This window comes from Gadus morhua, chromosome 6, assembly GCF_902167405.1.
Source record: "Gadus morhua chromosome 6, gadMor3.0, whole genome shotgun sequence".
Lineage (NCBI taxonomy): Eukaryota > Metazoa > Chordata > Actinopteri > Gadiformes > Gadidae > Gadus > Gadus morhua.
In genome coordinates, this window is record NC_044053.1 from 26,447,592 (window position 1) to 26,471,316 (window position 23,725).

A 23,725-nucleotide genomic window follows, 5' to 3' on the forward strand; every position below is an offset into this window, starting at 1 on the left:
CCTATATAAAAGAGTAAAGATTGGCATTCATCAAAACTTTGAATATGTAAGAACTTGTTGATTTTTTTGCTCTCTTGTAGCTCATCACAGATGTCACAATCCTTGTTGATGAAACTGACTACACGGACAAAAGTCAGCTAAAGGAAATTCTCCGAGATTCTCATTCATCAACTGGTACAACACGTTCCTCTTACAAAATAAGTGGCTCTGATCAGGAAATAGAAGAGCTTTTCATGAAGCTGTGCACCCTGGGGCGTCCCATCAAGGCAGTTGTGGCCGCACCTGTCATGGAATACATCAAGAAAAGGCATTCTGCGGAACTAAATAAAATGAAAGGAAGCCACGTCCTCACAGAGGAACTCCTCAGCGCAGAAACAGATAGCATAACTATGATCTTTAAACCCTTCAACAGTCGTGTTAGGGAATCTCGCGTGCGTCTGGTCAGAGAGCGATTTGTCACATTCTACCAAAGAATTGCCTCAAACCTGCATGTGACGAATGTGGACATCAAACAAGACCAGTGCAGAGACTTGCAGATACAATTTCCAGAGCTTGTTATCTATCCCCAACCGTTTGGGGCCACAGTAAGAGGATCTTATGCTAACATTGTGTCCTTGCAGGATTTCATTCAACAGAAATCCTTAGGCTTGAGAGATAGGCAGGCAAGGAGGGCGCTTGAAGCACCAATGCATTTCACCAACAACCATGTCCATAGCTCTTCTTCTGCTAGCTGTGAGCAGTTAGATGAAGAGGAAACTTGTGTCATTTGTATGGAGGTCATCCGCAAGGCAGTGAAAAAGACTCTGAACTGCAAACACTCATTTTGCAGGGGCTGCTTGAAAAAGGCTTTTGTTTACAAACCTGTTTGCCCTACATGTGGAGCCCTCTATGGCACTCTAAAGGGAACACAACCTGAAGGAGGTGAAATGAGTTGCAGTAATCAAACATCTTCTTTGCCTGGTTATGAGAAGTTTGGGACTATCACTGTGCGTTACAATATTCCAAGTGGAATTCAGAAGGTAAGAACATATTTTGAAGGCCATACGATCTATCTATGCTTGTTTAACACAATTTGTTCTTAGATGGAAGGATAAGCCTCTTGTTCAAGAATGTTTTAGGATCAGCTGTTTTTATGTTATTTAATATGTTCATGTGCTGCGGATGGTACACATACAGCTTGATACTTTTCTACATAAGGCCTGCCCCCTCTTCAAATCCAGCCTGGCATTTCAAATTAAATTATAGCCTGCATGCTCCAATTTTAATTTTCCTTCAGACCATTATTATGGAGTAAATAGAGTATTAACTGTATGCTACACGTGAACCTCCTAAGATTGCACAATTTCATTGGTTTGCTATCTCAGGATATTGGGCAATATCCCATGATTGAAATCTCAATCTCGGGATGTTGTTTTCATCACAAATAGAAACAAATAAACCGCTAATAAAAACAAATAAATCCTTGCAAAAGGTATTATCTTGTTCATTTAGTGTCCTCAGGCTCCGTGAATAGTGGGGAATAGCTATTCCCCACTAATCACTTCGCCTTCGACGAATAATTGTTAAATGTACCATCTGTACACATTCATAAACTCTATAAATGTGTAATTTTCCCAGCAGAGGAATTTTTCCTCCACAAAATAGGGGGCAGCATTTTACAAGAAAGTGATGGTGTCCAGCCCTATGGTTAATACAAGGAAATGCACAATCCATCAAATGCATCACCCAGCTGTATATAGCATAAAGCTTACTGTTTAACTTTACAGTGAAACTGTTCTATAAAGTTGTCTCTTATTCACAAGTTTTTCTCATTCTATTGAACCGGAATTGTTCAATTGTTCGGTATAGAAACAAGGAGGTGCAACATAGCGGGTTCCGCGAGCCACTCACTATATATATATAGGTCATATTCTTAGTAACGAAAACAGGATTCTGATTTTCATGGGATTATACACTAATGTAGACGTACTTGGGGATGTAAAACTCCATTACTGCCTAGCCTGTTCCGTTTGATCCCACTAATACTACACTGTCCCTTTAAATTATTTGAATGAAAATACATAATAATTGTAACATTTCAGAATCTTGTTGTTAATGTGACCATCAGGTACATTTAACTCATACAAATATGTAAATGTGGTTTATTAAACGGCAGGAGGACCACCCTAACCCAGGACAGACCTACGGAGGAGCGTCGCGCGTAGCTTACCTGCCTGACTCACCCGAAGGACAGAAAGTTAAGGAGTTACTCCAACGAGCTTTCAAGCTAAGGCTCATTTTCACTGTGGGACAATCCTCCACCAGCGGCAGAGAAAACGTGGTGACGTGGAACGACATTCACCACAAAACCTCCATCAGCGGAGGACCCACTTGGTGAGCATGTTGCTGATTAAAGATGCTGACCCAACTCAAGAACAATAAAAAATGTATTCGTTTTATTTGTGTAATTATGCAAAACATTCTCAAAAACCTTTGAACATGCTTTCGTCTTACATATTAAAGTCGTCTGCGTCAGTAGCAAAATACAGCAGGCCCTGGCATCTTGAAAAGCGCTCAATGGTTTGTCATTGTCAACTTTATCCTTCATTCTGTAAATGCCAAATTTGATACTTCCATCATTTGTATTGCTTATAATTCAAATGAATGGAATTCAAAAATTGTATTAGGCCTACATTTAACCTAAGTGATGAAAAAGTGTTTATTCTAGGGAAACTTTGACGGCAAAGTAAATCATCATAAATTAACCACATGTATGAGAAAGCACTAAAAGAATGTAAAAGCATATATGATATGATAATAAACTACATAACAATGTTAATAAACTGACATAACAATATGTCAATTAACTGAGATAATATGTTAATAAACAGACATAGCAATGTTGATAAACTGAATTTTGTTAATAAACTCATGTAACAATATGTTAATAAACGGTAAGTAATCTAACACTTTTTGTTTTGCAGCTATGGTTACCCAGATCCTGATTATCTCAAGCGTGTTCAAGAGGAACTGAAACTGAAAGGAGTTGAATAATGAGTCTAACAGACGGCCAGCAACTTACAGAACAAAGCTTTATGCAAGTTAAAATTTAATGAACATAAACAAGTACATAAGCTACTATTTTCATAACTAATTGTAAAATGCCAAAATAAATTCATTTGCAAAACAAGGGAAACTTCATAAAAACTTAATTGTAAAATTGCCTTGTTGCTTCGGCAATATTTACATTATATACAATGTGTATTTTCATCCTTTTACCATTACTCCATATTTGTAAGGCACCAAATGCTAACACAGCATAATTGTATGTACTTGTGCACAATAAAAAGTAAAAGGTACTGCTTGACAATGTAGAATGCTAGCAACAATCATAAAATGAATGCAAAAAAAGCCTGTACATTAAGGACTGCTTAGTTAGTTTTTTGCTATTTCAAGGGGTTACATTTTTTGATAGTGTAAATGGTGAATGCTTTATGTATTAATTGGAAATACATTTTTCATTCACCGTATTGAAATAAAGATGTTAAAATTCTATTTGTGATTCGTTTCTTGACATGATAGGTGTTTTGCATTCTTTAACATGCTCTGAAAACTGTGTGAACTGAATGTGACGGATGACATTTGATTCCATCGTGAGTGATCTTCAAACTTCATATCTTTTTTTACATTATATATATATATGAGTTACTTTTTTATTACTTTTTTAAAAGAAAAAGGTTTACTATATTGCTCATAAAGAATTGCAACAGGTGCCAAGACTGATTTTTGACTGTGGCGTCTAGTTGGGGGGTGTGTGGTATGTTTTAAAATTAAATAAATTATACTGGGGAAATGTAGCCACTTAAATTGTTTACCTGTTCTAAATGTAATGTGAAGATTATATAAGGATCATATAAATATTCAACAGTGTATAAGGTTATGATTCACTATTTTCTGGAATAGTATGATCTTGCTTTTGGTTTTCTTCGTCAAAATTTGTGACTGCCCAAAAATGTATATAGGTAGACAGATAAAACACAATGAGCATAAGTGGCATACGCAGCTTTCTGACTTGTCTTTAAGCACAACAATATATAAAGCCACTAGCAGAAAACACCAATTGTTTTTTTTTATATAATAGAACAAAAACATTATCGAGGGTGAAAGGATCCCTTTCAGAATGCTTGTTTGTTTAACAAGGGACTTGAAGCCAGCCAAAATAAATGTTTAAAATGCAGTACAATAGGCTGCTGCCTTTTATTGACTTTGATTCTACATTTCAGGTGTTGACATGATAGATGGACTGTAAAATGTTTGACAGGAATGTTTGCAGCCAATCTGCATTACGACCAATCCAGCCAACAAAGGCCACCTTAAATGGATTTTCTTTTCTAGATCATGATTTGTTTGACATTTTACATCAGAAAAATACAGTGCACGAAGCACCTTCTATACATAAAGAACATTGTACTTTAAAGAGTACAACTCTTTGTAAACAAGGTTGGACTGTGGCATATTTTCTGAACACAAACCACCCTTTTCAGCACTTATTTTGAAAAGCAAAGCTCTCAAAATAATATTTTATTTGAAATTGTTATTGTCTTCCAAACACCAAAAAGGTTGATTGTGACATAAACCTAAAGAGTTTCATTCTACATAGTTGCTCTGTTGTGAATGAAAAGTGAAATGTTCCAATGTGAAAGCCTTGTATTTAAAAGTATAACCTATACCCTTCTTTCTCGTTCACATGTATCAAAGTCAACTGGGAGTTGACTGTGGGGTCAAGGGATATCTCCAGGTCCGGACTCAAAGATGCAGGGTGCCGGATCATCCTGTGGCGGTCTGGTTACCAATCACACGGAGGATCTCGCGGTGGATGCAATTGTCTTGAGTGTTGAGGCTAGAGTCTCCAACTTGTCCATCTTCATAGCTTCATTGTGAGAATAAAATCAACATTGGCAGTTGAAATTCTGTTATTTGAAATTAATAGTAAATGCAAGACATGTCATAGATGAACCCATCAATTCACTCATTCAATCATTCACTAATTCAACTTACACAAAGAAAAACCTTGTGCAAACATGGTCGGTGCTGGGAACGACCCAGATGTCCCCATGCTTGTGCAGTTCAGGAGAAGTAATCACTGAAAAAGTCAGAATAATCTAATTTAAGAATGAAATTTAAAGACAACATGCATCCTGACGTTATGTTAAAGCCGCTGTAGGTATTACGATGCCAGAGATGCAAAGAGAGATCAGAAAAGAGCAGAAGAGAGCAAAAATAAAAATAGTACCCTCCCTCTGCTCCCTCCCGCCCTATGTTTTGCCGCCATTGAGAGTTGCATTTCATGCACCTTTGGTTGACAGGCAAGCTGTAGAGACGCCCTTATTGGTCAGAAATTGAAGAAACTGTCTCATACAGATGCAAGTTGAAACAGATATTCTCACTGCGCATTCCACTCAAAGACAGGTGGCTGTGCCATTTCTAACAAATTTCCCTCTAACAATAGCTCTTTAATCGTACATACAGCACCTTTGATTTAGAGTGTATCAATTCCCGAAAACTTGGTAAGTGAGTGTTTACATGAAAAAATAACATTAGATAAGGATTGGGTTAGATGTCCTCAACAGGTTTCGCTCTGGCAAGAAACCGGTTTCGATGTTTACCTTGCAGTTTCATGGACTCATGGTTACAATCAGGTTTGTCTTACCTTCACATAAGGCTATGCACTTCAGATTACGACTCTGCAAGAACTGAGGCTGCTGTCCTTTCTTTTGTGACTGCAAATAATAAAACAAACATGCAAAATGATGAAGCCATTTGTCAATGTTTCAAATTCCTCAATTGTGCTCCTAAGAAAAGACCAATATTAAAGGCTGGCCACCTGCAAATTGATGTTGGTCTTGCTGCTTGCTGCCATTTCATCCTTTGAAATAACTTTTTGTTGTCTTTTGTTCATCCCTGTTTATTAAAAGATGAAGGTGATGCAAGTAATTTCAAACAATTTTCATAACAATCTATATTCCTGGCTATTTTCCTTATTGTTCTTTTCATGTCTTGGTGTCAAAATCCCCTTTGACTGTCACCTACATGATTTTCTCAATACTCTCTACTTCTGTTCCCAGTGAATATATGGTTACCTGGATGTTTCCATCCAGCAACATTGTGTATGAGGTAGAGATAACTTAAGTCTCTATCACCCATCTTTTAGTAAATCAACTATTCAGTTCATTGCATTGTCAACTTGTGTTCATATATTCACGCTCAAAGTACGCTTTCCACTAAGTGCTGGGAGGCATTTCAGTTGTTACCTGAGTAACCAAAGGATATGCTTGATAAAGGACTGAGATATATTCCATTCCCATAGATGGCACCATGTAGCTGTGTGAAAAAGTAATTATTGGATTTTAGAGGGTCACATAGATAAAGAAATACAAATTGTAAAAGTCAAGCGTCTGTCAAGGTGAGGAGAATGTAAGTACCTGAAGTCTGGTGTTGGAGGCCACAACCAGTCCATTCCTCAGAATAGAGTGCCAGTTCTCTATGTGGGAGCCACTAAGCAGATGCAGTTTATTACTTCTACTTAGAGATTAACCAAACACTTCAGTGAGAGAGCCATCTTAGTTGAACACAAGTTAATGCCATTGCTTTTGTGCCAGGTGATGTGACTTGCCAATTAAACTAGGTTGTTTCGTTTTAGATTCATCTTATTCAAAATCAATTTGAAACTGGGATTCGAAAAGACAATAAATCACACAGTTAAATTTGTGTAGTTGTGGCTTATTTTGAGAAGTTACCAAGATGGTGTCTATGCCAATGGAAGGCTGTTTTTTTGTTACAACACAAAGTGGGGTCTGTAATGTGTACATTGTATTTACTGTGTTGCATTCTTGCATTCTTGTCGTTGGATACAAATACTAATATAAAATGGTGGTCAAGAGATGTGACTATGTAACCATGGCGTTCATGCCAATCAGAACGGAACACTTCTTATTCAGCATTGCTATATAACAGTATGTGGTTCATTTCTTTTGTTTTATTTGTCTAGCTAAACCTTCACCATTTTTACACTTAAATAAAGTTATGTTTTTTGCCCCACAATACACAGTTGTATTTGGTTTCTTTATTTACAAATATATTTAATTTGATAAGTTTAAGTTTATATTTACAGAATATAGATAGCATTCCCACCTGCACAAAAAGCACATACCTCATTTTGGTAAACTTACTGGAAAGCAAACGTGCTCCCAAAGAGATTCTTGGCTGCTCTAAAGTTGGACTCTTTGGCAGGCGGGCTGCTGAGCAAGAGAAACTGGTGCGGTGTGTGCATGAACTTGAGTTGCTGAAAGAATCACACATGGGTACATATAAAGCCACATCTTCAATGGTGTTTAGCAGGTTAGATATACCTCCAAGGCTGTATCAATGTGCTATATAAAAACATTGCATTAGATTCACTTACTCTGGGAACTGGAAGTTTAACAATGTGTGACCTGTTACTGGATATTACCCTACAATGAAGAAAAGTATATTAGTTTCAAAATGCAGAAGGGAAAAGCAAAAGGGCTGCTAGATGTCTTGTGATTCAAAAAGAAAACCATTGTGATTACACTGCGTCATTTGATGAGCAAAAATATAGTTTTTCCTTAGCTTGCTGTAGAGAACAGTATAGGCCACATCTCATCAGCAAAGTAGAACAATACATTGCTGTCAACTAGTGTTATCTTGATGGTATTATGGAATTTTGATTCTGGTAGTAAATCGGTTAGATTTTCTTTTTTATATATTTGATGGGAAAATGAAGCTGTGAAGACTCATCCAAAGTATTTTTAGTCAGTGGTTTGTTTTGCTCTCATAGTTCTGGAGCTCACCACTGAAGGAGAGGATGTGCCAGTGGGTCGTGCTTGTCCATCTGCTTCTTTATTTCTAAGTAAGGCGCCTGTGAGGAGCAAAAATAAAAAATCAATCTGGCTGCGTGTTCCCAAATACTTTCATCAGCCTCATTGCATTGAAGAGCACATCGACAGATTGTACCAGCGATGGGAAAACAAGTGGTGTGGTGCGCAACTGCTTTGAATGCTGCCAAGCTCTGCTGCAGTGCTACCTCAAATCGAACGCTGCCAAGCTGTTTCTGCATGTTTGGACTGCCAGGCCCCAGCAGAGATACCAGAAGGGGGTTACGGCCAAGCTATTATGAGCCTTCCCCCCCTCCATGCACACTTCCGCTACTAAAAACATCTGTCCATGCAACGGCATGTCTTACAGAACTAAACTGCTTAATGCGAGATAACAAAGATAAGAGTTTATTAATACATCTTTGTAGCCTGAAATAGGATTACTTGTGCATGGATTCAGTAACAGTAAGAGGAACAAGAGAAGGTGTTGAAGTGGAATGGCTGCCATTGTTTCTTATATATTTCAATAAGTATTTTATGACTTCCTCTGAATCCTTTCAGAATACCAATGACTGAACTCACAGTCCTGTGTTTATGATTTATTAGGGTGCACTCACACTAGGCCATCTGGCCGTGGCCGTTTTCACACCTAACCGTGCTCAAATCTGCCAGTGTGAGTGTGGCCAGTCTGGCCAGGCCAGGCCAATTTGGCCACTTGGGAGAGGTGTGCTGCTACGGTACGGGCCGCTACGGTACAGATGCTAATGAGCCGACACGCGCACACGCACGGCTACGTAACCTGAGCTGGATGACGTGTAGTCCATGCGACGAACACGGACATAATAAAGGCGACGAGCCTTCTTTCCCATTAAACGGTAAACATATATCCAAATAAGCAACAGACTCAGCAAAGTGCGAACTGTGTTCTCTGTGTTGTTGTCCATTGTTGTTAGAACTCTGACTGGCGGCAGACTTTATTATGGTCCATGCAGCGGACGCTTGGTGATGACGTGTTACTTACGACGTGATGTCGTATGTACAAGAGCCTACCGTGGCCAGGCCACAGTTGCGACGGCCAACGGCCACGGCCAGATGGCCTAGTGTGAGTGCAGGCCAGAGAACAATGGGGCCATTTGAGCACGGTTAGGTGTGAAAACGGCCAACGGCCACAGCCAGATGGCCTAGTGTGAGTGCACCCCTACACAACATTATTCTGTGCTGACATTTCTGAGCTTGAATCCCACAATGTTAATTGTCAGTTTGATACTGAAATATACATGTAATAATGTTAATGCTATGATATTTATTAAGACTACTAGATAAGTTTGATCTAACCCAAAACATCACTCCCCCTTGAACACTTGCCTTGTTAGTCAAACTAGGCCAGCTGTAATTCTTAGTCTAAAAAAAAGAAAAATATATTTAAAATCGATTTGCTTTACATTAATTAACCAGGGACGTTAACCTGCTAGGGGGTTCTTTAAGCTCTATGACAAATGTCTGACTGCAATAAAAATAATTCACAGTAAGCAAAAAGCATTCCCAAATGAAATAAACTGTGGAAAACCTTAACATATAGGAATAATGAAAACACAATATGGCTAAGATATGTCAAACTATATCAACAAATGATGACAACTATATATGACAAAAGTGATGAAATAAAAAATGAATAAACGAAATACAAATGAATAATAAAGTGGGATCACATTCAGTAATTTGGGGGCCAGTAAAAGCTCAGTCTCTTTGATTGACATCTGAACATATCTAGAAATAATTATATAAATAAAATAATAAAATAATTATAATTGATTAATAATCAGGGTCAACATCGTAATATGTTAACATTTAACAACAAAAATGCAAGGGAAACCTACTAACTTCTGCCCCCATAAGGAGATCTTCACCTTTGTATACATATGCTTATTATGAGGAGTTATGAAGATACCTGGGTCATCTCTCGGATGGATGTAAGGCTGTCAAGGGCTCGCATCACCCGGTCATAATCCTTCTTCTACAAAATACAAAAAAAAATGATGCACAATTCTGTTTTTGCAAAGGTAATGCATTTTCACAAATCTAGACAATTGCCATAATTGGTTATTACAAATTAATTTAATTTCTAATGGCTATAATGATTATTATTTCTTTATTAGAACGTTGTTTTTTTCTAGATTCGGACACTTACCCTTGGATTGAAGGCTAGGGTCTGAGGATCATTGGGGTCCACAACAGAGGGATATGGCTCGAAAATAACAACCTTCCTGGGAGACTCTAGCGCTGAGCGACACATGGAGACTAATAGATCAACCACCTATGGAATTGAAAGAACCCCATGCTTAATTCAAATGAACACACATGGCATACAGTTTAGCCTTTCTTAAACTATGGGTCGGTTCCCAAAGTGGGTCACTAGACATGACAATTCACAGAGCACTCAGAAAACTGGGAGTGGTGATCCTGTCGTGTGCTGGGGTCAGGGCCCACGGACTCAATCAAATTGTATTTTGGGTCTTGAGATAAAAAAGTTTGAGAGAATGACGGGTGCAGTACCTGCGCACCGGTAGCTATCTCATCTGCAGCTTCGTTCATCACGCCCAGGGTTTGGAAAGCAAACACACACAGCTCCCGCTCACACACCGTCGGCTGGGATGGGAACAATCCACGCACAACGATAAAACCAACAAAATACCTGAATCTATGAAGCTTGGGGTACTATTAAGCATTCACCAACATTTGAAAAGGGTTAGAGGGTGCGGTTGAGAGGGCGGCTGAGCAGGTCTACTCGATATTTGGTATTGGGACACATTGACCTAAAGAGGTCTTAGCACTACCATCGGCACCATACCGGTATCCATTGCTTTTATCAAACTCAAAGGTATTTAAGTTAAGACTGGACTTTTCTTCTTGGTTACTCACCCTGAGCATTGGCCCGTTCTCAAACACATGAGGTTCATCACAGACCACACAGAACTCGTTCAACACTGGAATCCTTTGCTCCGCATACTCCATTATCTGCAATGACATTATCCGCATGAGCACCCAAGAACCAAGTACTGACCCACTGATAATGTTTATTTTATTAAATATATCTCATATGGAACAATATGACCATATGCATGTATCTGCTTAGCTCATTTAGAAGGGATACACAAAAACATATATGTTTTTTAAGGTATGTTGGTTAGCTTCAATGTTTCACTTGTTCACTTTAAATCCTGGAATCTAGCTTGAAAATGCTATGTAGTCTCTCATAATTGTGGTTCAAACTGAGAGGAAGCATCATCATTTTTCGAGCAAGTCAACGCTTGGCCAATTGGAACGAAAACACATTGTTTTGTATCCAATCTGTTGGGCTCCGCTTCGTATTTAGTTTTTGTTCCCTGTTTCATGTCTACATCTTGTGATGAGCCATGGGTGCATTAATAATGTCATGGATGATTCATGTTATGATCTGTTCTCTTCAGTCCAGTTTCTCCTCTCTCCTATGCTCTGTTGTGTGAAAATGGATGACTGGGTGTGACAGGGTTTTGGCTGTGTGTGCGGATGTGGTATGACTGTTGATATGACTTTGTGTGTGGCTGTAATGTGTCTGGCAAATGGCCTGCCGTCTACATATAAAGCCAGGAATCTCTGTCCGTCTGTCTGTCTGTCTGTATGCATGACGTTTGCATATCTCCAGAATTGTTAATCTGATCTACTGCACACACGATTTATTTGGCCTCAGGCCACGTTCAATATTAATAAACCTTTAACAAAACAAACAGCCAGCGACGCTCTGTGCAGCAGCGGGCTTCAAGGGGGCGGGGCTTCAGGGAGTGAGGCTTCAGGGTTCTGCAGTATAGCAGTTCCCTTGGTCCCTGTACTTGAGTGCTGGATATACAACCATTATATAAATGTAACTATAATTATACAAAGTCGGATACGATGGAGCATTTGATTGCCCAAAACGCATGTTAATGCTGGGTATAAAGGGTATCTTATGTTTTATCCTTTATCTATTGGCAACATTTCCGTGTTGAAAATGTGCCCTCCAGGTTGAGAGGAATTTTCACGCTCGGGTACTATGTAATTTAAGAGAGTAATGCTTCATATGCATGTCTGGTCTGCAGAGCTCTTGTGTTGTGAAAATAGCAGAGGGTGACAGTACCCCTTAAACAGACACAAACAATGTGTCAGAAAGGACATCCTTTGTGGTTATGTATAATCAAATTACATTCTAAACCATAACATAAAGTTGACTGTTTTTGCAAGCTTCTGCAATGTGTTATGTGACACGCTGTGTGTGAAGCCATTAGAATGATTTATTCTATGAAATATATACTGTAGCAACTGGCTTCAAGAACCATCTTCTTGTACCACAGTTGATTGTTCTTATTCAGCACAACACTTCTTCTGAGATAACCTGATGTTACAAAACAAGCAACGCAGGTATTTTTCGAATATATTACACCAAGGAGAGATTGTACTGCTGTCTTTATCTGTATCTTTGTAGTGCAGTAGAAACACATGTTGCCAAAGGTTCTTACCTGTACCAGAAAGCCTTTGTCTCCGATGGGTACCAATTTGGCACCATTGTTTGGCTATATAAAAAGCAAAACCTCAAATTAGTGGAAGAGTTTATACAAACATAGACATAAAGATTAACGCATTTAAAAGGATTAGCTAGTAAATATGAGGCACCATTTAAAAATATATTTTTATACATAATAATCAATCATTTTAAACTGTATATATGGTCTGAAAGAGCAAGGATGCATCACCGAATGAATCATCGTGACAACATGGTTTAATTATACATTTGGCTCTGAATGTGGGACTGCGCTAAGGCTTCCAGTGAGTGTTGTTACGATACAAATGCATTGCAGTATTTGAGTGTGCCCTTATTTACCGCTGGTGGCATGGCGAGTGAGGGGGCCAAGATACCGATGAGCCCTGAGGTAAGAGAAAGCCGCCTAACTTCTGGCACCGAGTCCTTGAATATGTCCGCTCGCCCCATCTTGGTGCTGCTGGAGTAGGAGCGGCTGAGCAGGCGGTGGTGGTGCTTCAGCCCGTCCAGCTCCTCCGTCTTCATGGAGCCCGAGCAGGAGCGACTCAGCAGTCTTTGTGCCTTCAGCCCACCCCCCCCTGACCCCAGCCCCGTGCTGATGCCCCCGCTGATCCCGCCCACGCTCACCCCTCCGCCCGGTGCGTCGCAGTGGGGGTCGCCGGAGCACGAACGGGGGAACAGCTTGCCGGGGGCCAGCCGCAGCCCCGCCGGGCAGTCCTCAGGCTTGATGGCTGCGGGACAGGGACCACGCCCCAGAAGGCGGTGAGACTTCAGGGGCCCGGAGTGAGCGGGCTCCATGCGCAGGCTGCCGGGGAGCGGGTGGCCCAGGAGCTTGTGTGCCGACTTGCCGGGTCCGGGGCTGAGGCCGTCCACCTCCGCCTGCTGCTTGACGGCGCCGGAGCAGCTCCTGCGGAGGAGCCGGTGGGACTTGGACACGCCATCCTGCTCGGGCTTAAGCTTCTTTTTGCTCTTTATGCACCCCGGCGGGGGGTAGCTGGGAGATCTGAGGAGGAGGACAGGAGACAAGAGAACCGTGTGTAGGGGTCCATTTAAAGTGATGGGAATTGTGGGAAATCTGAATGTTTTTTAACTGTTTCCTTAGATAGTTAGATATATAAATAGATTTAGATATAGATATATCGATATTGTAATTGTGTTCTACATTTTGTGCTGCTTGTGTTGACCAGGTCACACAGATTTTACAATTTAACAATTTTAAAAAAGTCTAACAACCAGCTTCAATGCCACAGATATAAGTTAGAAATATATCTGTTACGGCAGATTTGTGTGTAATAGAAATGTTTACCTCTGCTTCTTGCTGTCAATTCACAGTGTTTTAAAAAGGCCATATTATTATATGCTAAATATTCATCAAGGATAGATGGACAACACATGACATCCATGCTGTTTGGACTATAGCACTAACGATTAGCAATACCTACACTACAGTATATTTTGTTAGACATTTAATACTTAAATTGCATTTCATTAAGATCATATCCTGTTTCAACAGGAATGAATCAGGGAATGATGTGCGCAATAAAAATGAATCAGTTTGTTTCTTGAATAAATTTGAAATCTTTGAAAATCGCAATGTTTTTGTGTGTCGTTTGTTCTCTCACCGGCGAAGAGTTGAGAAGATGTGAAGTGGAGACTTGACCTTCTTGTCATTAAGCTTTTTACTGTGTGGGCAGTTGAGCTTCTCTTTAGTCTGGTTCTTCCACTGCTGGGTGACAAATGTTTGCATGATCCTGACAAAAAACAAGAAGGCATCAGAAAAAAATGTTCATACAGAAGGTCTGCATTATTCCAACATTACTTACTATCCAACAAAAGCTGCGATCAGCAATCAAAGGTTTTCACTTTAATCCAAACACTACCTTAGCCGGTATTCAAACCAGTACACGAGAACCTATGAGGGAGAAACATTTACTCTTAAAGGACACAGTGCGAACATCTGAATGCTACTTTACTAATCAGACCGTCCAAACCGGCAGATAGGAAGAGCCGGGGGGGGGGGGGGGGAATGGAAATATTATTATTGTTATTATCTCAGCACTTGTGCTGGGCAGACCTTAGTTCTTTGACTTCTCATTTTTTGTACTTGAATTTAGCCAAGGTAAAATTGTTGCATTTTTGGTAAAAAAAAACAGAAGAGCTCCACAGAGACAATTGTATCAAAATCCCAAAAAATGCTTGTTTCATATTAAATGGTTTCATTATAGTACCATCATATATATTAGGGGTGATATTAGGGGTGATCTTTTTTTCTTGATGATTTGATAGTACTGTCATTAATGAAAAAAGCTCAATTGAGCCAATCCTATATATGATAAATATGTTCATTGTGTTAACAGCCGATGTTTGATACTGATGATTATAATTGCACCATTTAATTTAGCCAATTGTCATAAACACAAAACAAAATATTCTCAGAGCACGTAGCTCTGTAAGCAATCGTGCTTACCTTTGGGACTCCACAGAACCCACATTAGAAACAACACCACAAAATAGAGTTGAATCACACCATGAATTTACATTTTCCCTCACTTTTTAAGCTGATGTCCCAGTCCAAATCTATCCTTTGTTGATACCTGGAAGACATCAACTGTTGGGACTGTAAAAAGAAGAGAAAAAGGTTAGATTGGTGTTTATCATTTATAATGAAAAACATGAGTTTAAAGGGGACATATTATACCACCAGATGTGAGTGTGATTAGCCTTACAAGCCATTTTGAAAATCTGCCATATGACATCACTAGTGGGCGTGTCCACCTAGATCTGTGCTGGATAGATCAGTCTACCAGTCTACCCAGTGGACTGAAGTCTACATTGCTCATCTATCCGGCACAGATCTAGGTGGACACGCCCACTAGTGATGTCATATGGAGCAGATTTTCGAAACAGCTTGTAAGGCTAATCACACTCACACCTGGTGGTATATGTCCCCTTTAAAGACCTTCTAGAAGAGCAGGTTTAGTGTCCTCACCGGTTCCATTTAGGTACTGTGTCAGTGAACAGTGGAGTCGCACAATAACTGGTTCCCTCCTGACTACATCCCATGCCAGTGCAATCTCTTCCTGAATGACAGCATTGAGAGAAAAAAATAGTGAATATATATACAAAACGTTTTGTCTTGGAACATTTCTTGGAAATACTGTTGCTGCATGGGCACTCCCAGATATTTTGACATTTAAAAAAGTAAACTGGACATGATACTGCTGAAAAAAAAAAGGCCAAAGGTCCTTTGCTGTCTAGGTTTTTTAGGTCATAAGAACATAAACAAATACATATATATATATTAAAGTTTAAATTTAGTGATAACAGAAAAAAGGGAGGGGCTGCCAGATGGCCCTATGCCACACCAAAGGTGCGCCAATATCCCTGGCATGTGTTATTGCTTTTATACAGTAGCTTCAATGCCGTTGAAACAACAGACGGAAATGTCACATTTTTATTGTTTGAAACGGCTGGATTAGGCTACATTTATTTCCCATGATCAATCCAAGAGACATAGTTCCCCAAGTGTTCACCATTGTTAAGCAACTTCATGCAAGTGTTGTGGTAAAAACCACTGCAGGGAAAGCCATCCTTAGCTTGTTAGTCATTAAAGTGTAAGTGAACCCCCTGTTTCAGCTTGAAATCAAACAATATTAGGAGAAATAATAGGAGTGTTAGGCCTATGGATATGAGTATTTTACTCCATCTCTTTCTTAATTGCTGTCTTATTTTCGTAACAGTTTTTTGGGTTCAAAACACACCCCTTTAATATCATGGTTAGAGTGAAAAGCAATCCAAAGATGCCAAAAGTTTCAATTGAGGACCAACACAGAGTGATACGTTTGCATGTGAAACATCCGTTTCATATATCTTGGACATTGCTACAGCTGGTTAGGTGCTCGATCAATCCCCAATGTGCGGCCAAATTTAATTATGTTTAACATGCATTTTAGTTGACAATGTTAATTTCAATTGTATTTCAGTAGTATAAGTGTTGCGAATAGAAGGACATACCCAAATGCAGACAAAGACAATGGAAGGAGGATAAATGAAAAGGATTCTATTGTAGCGGAAAAGGGGAATGAGAATGTCACAGAAGTGAATGAGAAGGCAAGGTAGGCAGGAGATGGAAAGGGTGATGGCGGAGGACAGAGCTGAGCTGAGAAAGACGGTGGACGAGGGAGATGAGAAGTCGGGCAGGCAGATGAACAAGCAGGAAGGCAGGCAGACGGGTAGTGATCATCAACATGAAAAGATCCGCTTTGGCTGAAACAATGATGAGTGAGTGAAGAACCGGGGTAGATACACAGCAGAGATGATTAGCTGGAGATGTTTAACAGGTGTGCGGCTTGGAACAGGTGACCTGGATGAATGGTATTCAGTGGGCCGGGAAGAATGAATGGACTGCCCTGCCCATTGCGCGCACACACACACACACACACACACACACACACACACAACACACACACACACACAACACACACACACACACACACACACACACACACACACACACACACACACCAAGAGAAGGAGACAGAGCGCCGAACAAAGGACAGACAAGGGAGAGGAAAAACACAAGGACTGACAGGGGGCATGACCATAGCCGTTACACTTAGAGTGTCACTACAGATTCAGTGTGACATGTGAAGTCATATAGGATGTACTCACGTCTAGGAAGCTAACATCGATGTGCAGATCGATGTCCACATCATCAATGGCACCATATTCCCTGCAGAATGACAGAAATGCATTGGCTAAATCTGTAGTGTGTGTGGGTGTGGGTGGTCAAAGATTCAGAGAACCTCCTACAAATAGACAGAAATTATAGGAGGCACTAGGCCCACAGAATTAGATTGCACTAAATCATTTAGAAGTGCGGCTTAACTGACAACCAAAGTATCCTGCTCGCGTATGATATTGAGCCAGTGCAGCGGTCAACACAGCTTTTGAAGCTTATGCACACATACACATAAAATACATAAACGTTTGACATGTATTGGTATGAGGTTTATTATTTGCCCTCTCCAGATAATCTTCAATTCTTAAGAATAAAAATATTAAGACCTTTAGCTGAGACTTCTTAATACATTGAATATCTCCGCGCGTTGCCCCTGCCATAGTTCTGTGTACGTACCAGGGGGATGTCAGCACAAATAAAATACTAAATGAAGACCAGTTTATTGAGATTTTTTCGTGTGGGTAAGGTTCATTGTGTCCACCTGTTCTCTGATTTCAAAACAATTTCAAAACACATTTTTATGTCCACAATGTTGGACATACCTTGGAAAGCCACCTTAAAAAATTTACTTAGCCATCAGGTAGGAATTATGGGAAAAGTATCTCTATCTGTATCTGTAGTAAACTTCCATGCCCTTCCGGCATATTGATGTAGTAACAACATTGTCAAATAAGGGTTGTGATCTCTGGATGAATGTAGGATTTCCTATGGGAAGAACAGGGTAGGGCTGTACCTGAGAGACACTGCATGGGTTCCATATTAGTTCCTTCACTGCCTGCAGGTCTGCCTCAAGCTGTGGATGCTTGTGGAGTTCACCATCATAGTTCACCTACAGAAGGTGAAGAAAGTTAGCTGAAAGAAAACATCTGAACTCATAGAGATATATCTGAACAAAAGATCAGGGTTTTCTCACAAATACACACTGTTTTAGATTTTGGCATTTAGAAATATAGCACGAAAAACCCCCTTAAAAAACCAGGGCTGTACAATGCCTCTTGAAAGACATATCATTTGATATTAAGTGCCTTTGATTGTATGTTAAAGGTCCCATGGCATGCTACTTTATGGATGCTTATATATGTGTTAGTGGGCCCTTAATACAATATTGAATACAGCAACTACGAGCCAGTCCCACAATGAGCTTTTCACAAACATGCCGTTTTTTAGAGGCGGATCAAGGTGGAGGAAGGGGGTGCGGCCCCTGAGCAGCCCGGGGTACCATATTAATGTCAGAAAACCTCATAAAGTGAAATGTTCATTGCCATGGGACCTTTAAACAATGATACCTGTGTTTTTCTTTACATCTCCCCAACAATAAAGATTGTATAGATTGTTTGCATATGCATGCAGATAGTTTAGTAGCCTCTACCCTGGATTATTCTAATGTTATAATTATGTAGAAATAAATAGAAGATCAGTTAGTGAGACTAAATTAGTCAACAACACATTGAAACCGAGAGTAATCTATAAAATTAATCTAAGTAAATTAAGATAAGAAATGCTACATAGCAATCTGGCAGGATACCTGGATTACCTTAGTTAATTACTGGGGTTGTACATATTTTCTATGTTTTCTATGGAAGCATGAATAGAGTGTTTTTTGAGCCATGTCATGATACTTATGCTGCCAAGCATAGTAGTTCTGTGTCAGTGGAGTGTTTCCCATACATTGATTGATTTCTGTTGACCTTCCACCAATCAACAGTGCCACGTATTGAATTTTTAAAATTGTTTAACTATCTCAGATGGGTTAAATCATAATGCATTGATGGGCTGCACACAAACACATCTGTAAATAAACCTTCACTCCGAGCCCACTCTGAGTCAAAACATGATCATGTTCGGGTGGAAAGATTGTAATCGGCTTTTCCTTGTAGAGAAGACGGCTTCCCAAATTCCTTAATACAATTAATCTGGACATCACAAATTGTATTCAGGAAATACACTTAGTGGTACGCTTACATAATTAACTTAATGATCCAAACCTGTCTATTACACCTCTTTGAAAAAGGCCCCATTGGCTTAATAGAGAAATCAATCTCGAGGTATCAAAAGCAAGGCTTCCTTATTAGGTCACTACTTTGTGAAAGAGGTTGAAAAGAGAGACAGCTTAACCAAGTAGCATCACGTGGCCGCAATAAGTCACGCTGGGCATACATCTATTTCAATTTATTATGTTTGAGTGTATGAAACATGACATCAATCAATTAAATGTTATGTTACATTATGCTGCACACTGTGTAACATGTAATTATGCCTTTATATGCATTCATTTAAAAGAGGAAGCGGACAACGTTCATTGCTCTTGGGGCCGCACAGCGTTATTGGTAATCCTTGCCGAAATCTATGCTTTCTACTGAATCAGGACTGCAAGATGTCGGCATATTACCTTTATTTTCCACCTATTTCAGAATCATCCTTGCAATTATGGTAAACAGCCTGTTGTATGTTGTCTCTACACTACTATGAGCGATAAGATGGAGTGGAAGAGGAGAGTGTCGATGCTTAGCCGAGCTAGCTCGACACAGTAAGTAAGTAAGTTGCAATGGGTCAGCAGCGACTATGTGCTATGCCTGTGCTGGTATCTCTCGCAAGAGGTGAACAACTGCATGAGATTTACCTGAGCAAATGCTGAATACATACTTATACTTCACAGATAGATATAATACTTTTTTGTACAGACAGTCTGACACAAGAACAATGAGTAGCATTTACATCCCATTTTTTCCTTACCTGACCTCCATAGTAAAACTCCTCAGAGTCCGTTGTCACCTCTGAGTCTTCTTCTAAGGCATAATGATACTGAACAACAAAAACACAAGATTCACACTAATCAATGGGATTTAAAGTGAGAATGATTGAAAAGTATGTTTGCATCTGTACAATACTGTAAATTATCTGTCATAAATATTGCTAACATGTATAGACACTGAATAGGTGACACAATTTCAATCCAACCTGGTTTTTTTCAGGCGGAAGTTTAGACTTCACAAAAAGACTGTTAGAAGGGTCGATATTGGGCCTAATCTCTGTTGAAAACAAATTAGGAAAATGTTCAAATAACAAAACAATTCGATTCTCTTTTCTTATTTCAGTATAACACAAAGTAACAGTTTTTGTTGCATAGCTTTGATTCCAAAATAAAAAAACACCATTACAGCGAATTTATGAAATGTTTTCTCACCTGATGCAATTCTATGAAAAATGACAGGAATAGCATCTGTTGTGATTAAAACATCATCGTTGTTATCAGAGTTTGATACGTATGTGTTGTCTGAAAAAAAAACAAGAGAAGAAAGAAAGAAATAAAGACAGATTCAACTTTGCATTTTAGTTAGGATCCACTCCAACCGCTGGAAAAACGACATGTCAAACAAAGAATGCGAGATGAAATGCCAACTAAGGGAAGCCTGCCGTTCTTCAAACCAAAGACAGCATAACTGCCATTAAACCCTGCTTCGCCAGAAAGAAGCATCAGTCATGACAGCTCCAATGTGTATAACTGGAGCTGTCATGTGTATAACATGTATAACTGTGTTCTGTATATGATACACAATATATGAAGTATACCATATATTAAATGCGGCTTAAACTGATATGTAACTGAAGTTGAAAAACATGATAAATACGATTATTGTGCGGTTTTGCGCAACGCAATGCAACCAGAGTATGCCTATTGTTCTTAACAGCTTGATTCGTTATTATTAGTTTGTTCCTATAAATATATGAATGGATCAAAGATGGTGGGGAAAGATGGGCACCACAGGGATTTCAGCTAGACAATACTTGCTAGCAAACAAAATAGCACTCTCAAGTGTAAAGAAACCAAATAGTAAGTAAAGTAAAAATGTCCCCAAAACAATTTTAATCTAATTTCAACAAAGGCTTTAATATAAATCTATCTAGGCCTACAATGAGTTTCTGTTTTTTTTGTCTGACAAACATCGGCATTTGAGCATAGCGGAATCCTCAACAGAGCGTTATTATTTGTTCGCTCTTTGCGCATGCTCGACCTCTAGTTGTAATTAAACTAGGGATGAGTCGGTCGCGACCGATTCGTTCACAACGAACGAATCCCGAACGTGAACGACAAGAACTGGTTCGAACTGGATCTTTGATTCTTTTTTTTAAACATAAAACAAAAATATGGTCACGTAAATAAAATATACAAACGAACAGAGCTTCGTCTCCCCGCGACCTTATATCGATTGAGTCTACAACGTTCTCAAAGATTCAGCCAATGAGAGGTAGCAATGGTGTTGCCATGGCACCTGGGTAAACAAATGACAAGGTGATACCGTCGAATTTGCGCGCTTTCTCTGTCTGACGTATCTTGGGTCATACCATTCGGACGTGGGGCCACTCTTATATCCCCTACATTTCCGAAAATGGACTTGACCTCCATCTGTTTATTGGATAAACGCATTTCCCAATCCCAGGAGTCTTTGCTCAATTCTACGTCAATTCGAAAACAAACAAAGAAATTAAACTGCAGTTAGGGTTTTTTATTTATGACCATGAAAGTTCTGTAATGCCTGAATAATGAAGAATGTAAAGTACAATACAATTATAATTATAAAACCATGAATGACATAGAGAGTAATCAAGGGGTATAAATATTGGTGGGACGTTTGGTTATACTATATAGTATATCTTTTCGAATTTCACGGGGGGTAGAGCCTAGAAGTCGCTTAAATTATGCTCAGGGCCGTCTCGCGGGGGGGGCAGACACCTGTGAGATTCCCCGTCAAATGACGTAATCTGACGTAACGAACGAATCAAAACGAACTAATCAAACGAACAAATCGTTATAGTGAACTGAACTGAAAGAACTAGTTCCCGGAAAAGAATCATTTTGCCCATCCCTAAATTAAACCCATAGCTATTATGTGGAAATCCCAGTCGACTCGATAATGTAAGAAATTTCTGAGCGCATCATATAATAACATTTCTAATGAAGCAAGCATAATAATGTTCTCCTTACGTTATGAAGCAAGCATAATCATTTTCTACTTATAAGCCGTTTTCACACCTTTTTGCCGCATTTGTATATCAGGGGATTCGACCCTGAGGGTGATTCACACTTGATGCTTTATATGCAGGCATCGATGTGGTTTAGACATCAGTAGAATCAACGGGGGTTTAGGGGGGCAGGATATGATGTAGGGTTTAAGTTTGCAAGAGGTTGGTTAAGTGTGGCCGCTGCCACCGTAGTTTGTTTTGATTTGACAGTAAGTGGAGGCAGAATGGGCAGAACTCATGATCATCTTAATTGTTTCTAAAATGATCAGCATCATATATTCCGTTGCATCCACAAAATCAGAAGCATCGATTGATGAATGATTGGAGCATGGGTTAGAGACAAATAGAAGAAACAACGAAGAAGAAAGATGTCGCAAACGACTGCTTTACCGGAGAAAGAGAGCTGATTTTTTTGCTTCATTTCACATATAACTAACCTTGGACAAATGAAGTTGATTTCTGTGTTTAACTGAGAAAACAGGGAGTGGAAGGGCGGGACCCTATAATGTTCAGCTGACTGTTGTCAATAATAATAATAAAAAAAAACATTTTCTATACGCGTGCAGCTGTGAACTCATGTATTGTAATTTATTGTGTGATATGTACTTTTACATTTACATTTACATTTGGGTCATTTAGCAGACGCTTTTATCCAAAGCGACTTACAATAAGTACATTTGTCATAAAAAGTGCATCAATATATTGCTGCCGGTACAGAATGGATGTTCATAGAACCAAGTGCAAGTACAACAATCGCTAGGCTAACCAATTCCCGTGTTACAGCAATGATAGCAGCTACTGCAGTTGCTACACAGTTAAGTAGTATATAATACAATACAATACAATACAACACAACACAATACAGTGTACAATGGCCAGAAGGGGGACGGTGGCTATGCAGTGTCGAGGTGGACTCTGAACAGGTGAGTCTTGAGTCTTTTTCCCGGATTATCTTTTAGGGTTATGATAAGACCTTTATTTTAGCCTTCACCACGAATGACTCTTAAAAGCAGTGCCAACATTTAAATATTTTTTAACCATTCAGCGAACAAAAGGCAACAGCCGGATTATCATTTAGGGAGCCACTCAATGACATGCAGAAACGTCATCAACACTCCCACTCAAGTGGTGTGAGAAATTCCAACTTCTACTCCTCATTCACATATAAGGTAATTTACATTTCCTACAGAGAAAATACTACCTCAGGGGTAGTATTATTCAGGAGATTTTCAAGATACAAATGTCAGGATAGGTTGTTCACACATACGGCCCATCAGGAGAATAGCAGGAGAATATCAGGATTTACACCTCTGTCTGAAAGCAGCTTGTGTGTGAGGATTTGATTACATTATAAAATGAGTAAATGTATGCGTTACAGTGGTAATTGTTCATTGGAAAGTGTATTATACTATGCATGCAAATCAATTATTCTATAGCTTTTACTGTTATTCAGGGATCAAAGTGCATTGACATTTAAAAAATGCATTGCAACAATTATTTGTTAGTTGAAAATAATAATAACAAACAGCTGAAAATTGT

At 39.3% G+C, this 23,725-nt stretch overlaps 2 protein-coding genes across 2 annotated transcripts in view; one reads left to right on the forward strand and one right to left on the reverse strand.

The window, feature by feature from the left end:
- The window catches only part of si:dkey-3h3.3 (RING_Ubox and Deltex_C domain-containing protein), a 4,141-nt gene extending 607 nt beyond the window's left edge, over positions 1-3,534 (forward strand). The window contains exons 2-4 of the mRNA XM_030358124.1: positions 81-1,019; positions 2,156-2,373; positions 2,964-3,534. Coding sequence (XP_030213984.1) covers positions 81-1,019; positions 2,156-2,373; positions 2,964-3,033 — 1,227 coding nt within the window. The 3' untranslated portion in view covers positions 3,034-3,534. The remainder of the gene's footprint in view (positions 1-80; positions 1,020-2,155; positions 2,374-2,963) is intronic.
- A 665-nt stretch (positions 3,535-4,199) lies between these two features.
- The window catches only part of parp8 (poly (ADP-ribose) polymerase family, member 8), a 32,653-nt gene continuing 13,127 nt past the window's right edge, over positions 4,200-23,725 (reverse strand). Inside the window, 24 exon segments of the mRNA XM_030358123.1 lie at positions 4,200-4,909; positions 5,038-5,122; positions 5,690-5,759; positions 5,864-5,940; positions 6,291-6,360; positions 6,462-6,534; positions 7,209-7,321; positions 7,442-7,490; positions 7,851-7,918; positions 9,823-9,888; positions 10,063-10,188; positions 10,428-10,520; positions 10,794-10,889; positions 12,404-12,457; positions 12,766-13,426; positions 14,046-14,174; positions 14,974-15,040; positions 15,413-15,503; positions 17,095-17,155; positions 17,898-17,923; positions 17,925-17,993; positions 19,898-19,966; positions 20,123-20,193; positions 20,349-20,438. Coding sequence (XP_030213983.1) covers positions 4,807-4,909; positions 5,038-5,122; positions 5,690-5,759; positions 5,864-5,940; positions 6,291-6,360; positions 6,462-6,534; positions 7,209-7,321; positions 7,442-7,490; positions 7,851-7,918; positions 9,823-9,888; positions 10,063-10,188; positions 10,428-10,520; positions 10,794-10,889; positions 12,404-12,457; positions 12,766-13,426; positions 14,046-14,174; positions 14,974-15,040; positions 15,413-15,503; positions 17,095-17,155; positions 17,898-17,923; positions 17,925-17,993; positions 19,898-19,966; positions 20,123-20,193; positions 20,349-20,438 — 2,477 coding nt within the window. The 3' untranslated portion in view covers positions 4,200-4,806.